The sequence below is a fragment of the Diplotaxodon limnothrissa genome, linkage group LG7 (genome assembly GCF_057381915.1).
Source record: "Diplotaxodon limnothrissa isolate DT_005_m linkage group LG7, D_limnothrissa_male_GT1.1, whole genome shotgun sequence".
NCBI classification, from domain to species: Eukaryota; Metazoa; Chordata; class Actinopteri; order Cichliformes; family Cichlidae; genus Diplotaxodon; species Diplotaxodon limnothrissa.
The window spans coordinates 35,399,452-35,405,451 of NC_140602.1; the positions used below are offsets into that span (position 1 = coordinate 35,399,452).

General features: G+C 38.9%; 1 protein-coding gene across 1 annotated transcript in view; it reads left to right on the forward strand.

The window, feature by feature from the left end:
- LOC146628670 (MAM domain-containing protein 2-like) overlaps positions 1–3,430 on the forward strand; it is a 29,100-nt gene extending 25,670 nt beyond the window's left edge. Inside the window, exons 13-15 of the mRNA XM_085357994.1 lie at positions 35–288; positions 3,039–3,123; positions 3,219–3,430. Of these exons, the coding sequence (XP_085214120.1) occupies positions 35–288; positions 3,039–3,123; positions 3,219–3,265 (386 nt within the window). The 3' untranslated portion in view covers positions 3,266–3,430. The remainder of the gene's footprint in view (positions 1–34; positions 289–3,038; positions 3,124–3,218) is intronic.
- The last annotated feature ends 2,570 nt before the right edge of the window (positions 3,431–6,000 follow it).

Consider the following 6,000-nt stretch of genomic DNA (forward strand, 5'->3'; position numbering starts at 1 on the left):
TATAAGCCCCTGACCTACACTGTGTGCTCCGCAGGATACTACCTCCACCTGGAGGCGTCGCCGATGCTGCCCGGCCAGAACGCCCGGCTGATGTCCCGCACTGTGAGAGGAACCAGGGGACGGCACTGTGTTAGCTTTTTCTACCACATGTATGGGTCGGGCACAGGCCAGCTTAACATTCGCATCAACAAATATGGAAAGGAAGAGCTGCTGTGGCAGAGGAGCGGCGAGCAGAGCATTGCGTGGCTGAAGGCCCAAGTCGAGTACCAGTGTCACAGCCAGCATCAGGCAAGAGTGGAAATAACTTTCTCCTTAATGCAGAAAAATTTATTTTAAACAGTTTAGATGAAGATGGTGGTGGATGTTGACTGGCAAACAACTCACTTGTGGAACACGTGAGGACAGAACTGTAGAGGAGGGGCGATGATCTCAGTTTCTCTAAGAAGCCGTGCTGAGAAATGAGGATCACTTTAATGTCACTGAGATGCTTTAGTGCTTTCATTTAGCCCTCAAAAATACAAGGCCAGAATTGGCCCTGCAAAGACTCCAGTGTGGCCCACTAGACTGCTTCAGAAAAAATGAAGGAGGTTATGCATTTCTAGAATTTTAACTAAAGTAGTTAAGTAATAGATAAACAATTACATGACAGAAAAGTGACCGCTTAATAAATCCAGGACAGTCTGCGCAATGAGCTACAAGAACGTTTTCTGTAATTTTACATATTTACCATGTAGAAAAACTGAAGAACCGATGCTGTTGAAACTGCTCTTCTTTCTCTTATATTGAGATATCTCAGGGATTAAATGTGTAGTTAAACATATTTACACTGATAGAAAGATCAAAGTGGGCTCAACGTGCTAACAAAACAACTTTAAGTTACCTCTTCATTATACCACTTAAATCAATAACATGTTTCATAAGCTGTTAAGCAGCATAACAAACTAATTCCTGATGTAAAAGTGAAATGATGCGTCTTTAATTTTATTCTTTAACATTATTTTCAGTATCTGACAGGCATGAAAATAACAGCTCAGTGGTTCTGCGAGAAATTTAAAAAGGCAAAAGCAGAACATATATTTTCCTTTTGATAACAAAAGGGATTTTCTTTTGGAAAGAAAATCACCCCAGTGTGGTCTTTCTGACTCCACTGTGATGAAACTCGTCTCCACAGCTCGATGTCTTTGAGATTTGGCACAGAAGAAGATGTTTTTGTTTTTTTTACATAGCTTCAGGCTTCTTTTCAGTTCGACGGCTTTCTGAAGACTGTCATTTTGAAACCACACACAACCAGTGGTACAGAGTCATTGCCCAGGAAACAAAGTAGCCTATAGGAGACTGTGTCATGGAAACATGGGCCTCGCTTTAGTCTCGGTAAGATGAACTCAGTTCGACATCCTCTCTTGAACTATTCTGCCTTCAGCATCAGCTTTGCCCCTGTCAGCCTGCAGGTTCAGTATAATTGGTCCTGTCTGGACGCATCACTGTGCAGACTGCATGCACACGTGGGTGTGCCAGAATATACTGAGTACCTAAAATCAAGAAATTACAACGTTGAGTGAAAGACTCTCGAGGTGAATGGATCTTATCTGCAAACAAACTTTAGCACATTTGATCTCATTTATCCTCTGTTCTGGGTATTTCAACATCTCGGCTGTTTTTATTTGGCTAAATGAAAGTTTCAATAATTAAAGGATCATTTTTAAATTTCGCTCCCCTTTGCTCTCTCTTCTTTCTCCCCACCACTCCCCCACCCAGTCGAGGCAGATGACTGCTCCTTCATGAGCCAGCCTCTGTTGGACTTCCCTTCATCTTAAAAGGGATTTCTTCCTCCCCACATTCACCAAGCGCTTACTCGGTGTTGCAGGTCTCACTCTAATATTGTAAGGTCTTTATCTTACAATATAAACACATTGAGACGAGGAGCTAAAAAAAAAAACAAAAAAATAAACTCATTCTCATAGGTTAGATATGAAAATATTCAGTGGAGTAGGAATTGTGATTAAAAATCTATAAAGAACATTAAAAATAGTAACAGTAAAATTCAATACTGCTGTTAATAAGACAAGAGATTAGTGCTGCAGAAAATTGTTAACCTGGTGATTTAGCTACTAAAGTAAGTACTGAAGCTTTAAACCGCCTGAGTCTATTTGTTTTATTAGCTGCAGTTCCACAGTGTAAAAGAGACTCAACAGCAGATCAGTATAAGTCTAATACATTCATGTGTCACCAAATTAATACATGCACATTCCCACAGTTTTGGCTTTATTCAGTGGTTTTAGTAACGTAGAGCTTAACCTAGCACATATAAAATGTATTCCCTCTGCAGATAATCTGAAACTTGCATAAACATGCTGTAAATAAAAGAATCAGTGAAAACGTGGTACTCCCAACCTGGCCATTTGTTCAACATAGGTTACCATGGTGATTTAGCAAAGTTAAAAAAGGGCCACTATCATGATTCAGAAAACTCTGACTTTAAGCTCAGCCTTGCTCGCTGAGCTGTTAATGTAGCACAGACCTGCATGATCGTCATCCGTGCAGGTCTGTGCTGCAGCGGTATTAGAGCTTATTTATAGGATAATTCAGTCTAACTTGGAGGTAAAAACAGAGCAGGTGACTTTAGTTAATTTGCAATTATTTATTATAACGACTCGTTCATGATTTGAATCAGAGTCAGAGTGCCTGTTATTGTCAGTGCATTGTAAAATACAGTGAAACTGAAGAGCTATTTCTGCAGGTGTTTCAAAATAAATAACACACAGCATAAAAAAAACAAACAAAAAAAACATTAATAAATTATTAATAACACTAATGACACAAAAAGTATTTTTTCTTACAGAAAGTTTCTTGAATTTTGAAACATGGATGGATAGCTCTCTGTATTATTATTCTTGGGTCTTTACTTTACAATTTGAAGCACCTTGAGGCAGCTGTTGTTGTCATTTAGCACGGCATAAATAAAACTGAAGGGGGGGGGGGTGTCCACTGCTGACCTGAACTTTCTTAATCTAAACACTTTATTTGTCCTTTTGTCCCAGATTGTGTTTGAAGCGATCAGGGGTTCTTCAATAAGGAGTGACATTGCCATTGATGATGTTATTTTGGAAGGTGGACCTTGCCCAGGTAAACAAACTGAAACATCCTACAAAAAAAGAAAACATGCAATAAAGGATTTCAGATTTGTCACAACTTCCTGCTTACTTAATTTTTTCCTTCAGAAATGGGGATCAGCACCACTGTGGGAACCTCCAATGAGATCGAGTAAAGTGCAAGGAGTGAAAACGGCGTATAATGCTTACCCCCCCCCTTCCTGTTTTTTGCACATTACAGACAACTCAAAATGTTGTTGAGTCCTGACTCCTGCATGTCAGTCTAAACATGTGGACAAAGGAAACTTCTCATGTAGTTTCTCTCTTCTTGGAGCGACACATATCAGTCATTTCACAGTCAGCGTTTCTCTGCACTGTAGCAGCAGTGAGCATGTGTTTTTCTTCACATTTGTATTGCATTAGATTAATGCTCATTGCTCAAATAAAGCGAGGACGTTCTTTAACATGAGTTGCTTTTGGTTCTCTCTGTTGATGCCTGGAGTTGGATACAAGAAATATTGTATTTTACTGTCACCTAGTGGGAATACAGCATAGCATACAGGGTCATTTATAAAGGAACAGTGTGAGGGAATTGAGATTCCTTCTCAGGCGATTCAACCTGCAGTCACACCTTGAACCATGTCGCCTGAATAATTCTTATGGTGGGTAAATGACTCTACGGACCTCTTCCAAGGTGACAACCACACTACAGGTTAAATACCTGAGACTCCCCATTAGCTCTGAAGTTTAGCTGCCTTCAACTTAAACCCTTAAGTCTGCAGTAAGAACCAACCTCATAAATTAAAAAAAAGAAAAAAAAAAAAAAAGAAGTTACATCAGAGGCTCCACACTTCTGTTTTTCCTACACAACCTGTTCATTAATCACCTTAACTGACAGAGGAACAGATGAATGGTTACCACAGATATTCTTATGAAGGGTCTGAAAGCAAATCAGCTAAAATCCTGTGGTCCAAACAGTGGACTTCATAGAAATGTTTTTTGGATTTAAGTGTGGCTGTTCTCATGACCATTTCCCCCAGTTTTAACCAGATTAACTGGTGATTCTACAGTGGAACATGGACATTATATTAGCACTGCCAGAATATTCCTGACTCCAGATATGCTGATGTATTCTCATACACACACCGGTCACATGCATGCGTAGGTAAGCGCCCTTACATGGATCCTGTACTTGTATGAAGTCGCCCACCTGATGTCATGGTAACAGAGGTCTGGTTCTTCGCTAATCTTGGATCGCTCCAGCTTTAAGCCTGGAATTGTCAGAGTAACCTGCGAGTAAATTAAAAATAACACAAGATGTCATGTTTACGCATCGGTAACTGTAACAAAAAAATGGAAACAAAGGGAAGATTTATCTTGTTCATACACCTCTCCAGAGCAATGTTCCCTCTAATTTTTCATGTGTCTGAGCGAACACACAAACTCCCTGAGCGGTCCCTTGGACCACTGTGAGCATCAGCAGATGTGTGCACTGTGGTCACGCCAGCATCCAAGTTACATAGTTTATTAAAATAATCAAATTACAGCATTTATGTTTGACTACTTTTAATTAACTGCTTTAGCCCACTTACAATGAAAATTTTAAACAAAAATTCTTGTTCATGACCTGTGTAGTATGTTAACACAGGAAGTAATAATAATACAGTCTGCAAAATACAGTATATAATGACCAATGTTGGGCAATTAATTATATAGTTACTTCTTCAAAAAAATTACTGAGTTTTGCAAACAGCAAAAGGTTTTTGCTGCTATTTACCTAAAAATGCAGCCAAGACGTTTTTTAAATAAACATTTCAAACTATTTACAGAATAATCAGCTGTTCTGCATCAAATTTGATGCCACACAAATTATTTGTGCCACTCCAAAAAAATAATTTCTCTCCACTATGAGATAAAGGAGAACAACAGCCTGATACCTGCAGGCCTGACAACAGGAGATGTATCACTCCTGTAACACCTGTAACATTCAGCAGTCGCCTCATTGTTCTGACACACACAACAAAACTATTGACTACACTACACACTAACTACACAAGATTTCCCATAAACGTCGCAAATCTCTCACATCTCAAAACACTCCTAAAACTTCCTCCTTCCTAAACAACTGTTGCCATATCATTTTTCGATTGGTTGACATGGTACATTTTTCGACCAATAGGAAAGGGTGGGGTGTTTTGGTTTTGCTCACGGGTGGAGAGTGCTTTCGAGCGTTTTCCTTATAAAACGCTGTTTTTACCGTTTCTTCCCGCAGTAAATATAAACAACGATAGTATTCGGAAAGAAAACCAAACATTGCAGATATTTTTTTATCATAACTCTGGTTTTACGTTTGTTATTGTTTTTGATAAGATTGAGACAATGTTCCCCAGTTTTTCCATGTTAACCTGACGTGTGCACATAATGTTCACCCAATCCTGCAAGAATCCTTCCCAAAATTCCAGTTTTTTAGTCTTTTCAAAGCTGAATCGAGCCAAACATCTATGGTATCAATTTTTCCTTCTTGAGTTATCGATTCAGAAGATAGTTAGAAAACTTGACCTCTGACCTTGACTTCAAGGTCACGGAAATTCTAATTTGTCTGAGACTTTTATTAGCTGCATCTAGGGTATGAATACAAAAGCCTACATCACTTTCAAGCCAATCGGACTAACAAACCTAGATTAGCTTTAGAGTCTGATTGGGTTTCATTTTTTTCCTTTTAGAATAAAGCTAACATGTCAGTTTACTTGAAGACAGAGTGTCTGCCATCATTCATATGGTTATAATTGTGGTTTGACATGATAAACTAATCCCATAGCCTCTCTGGTGTGCTGTGAGTCTTTAGTACAAGAAACCTGAATTGTGACATTGGGTAAATAAAGACGACTGCAAAATAAAACCAATATATTCA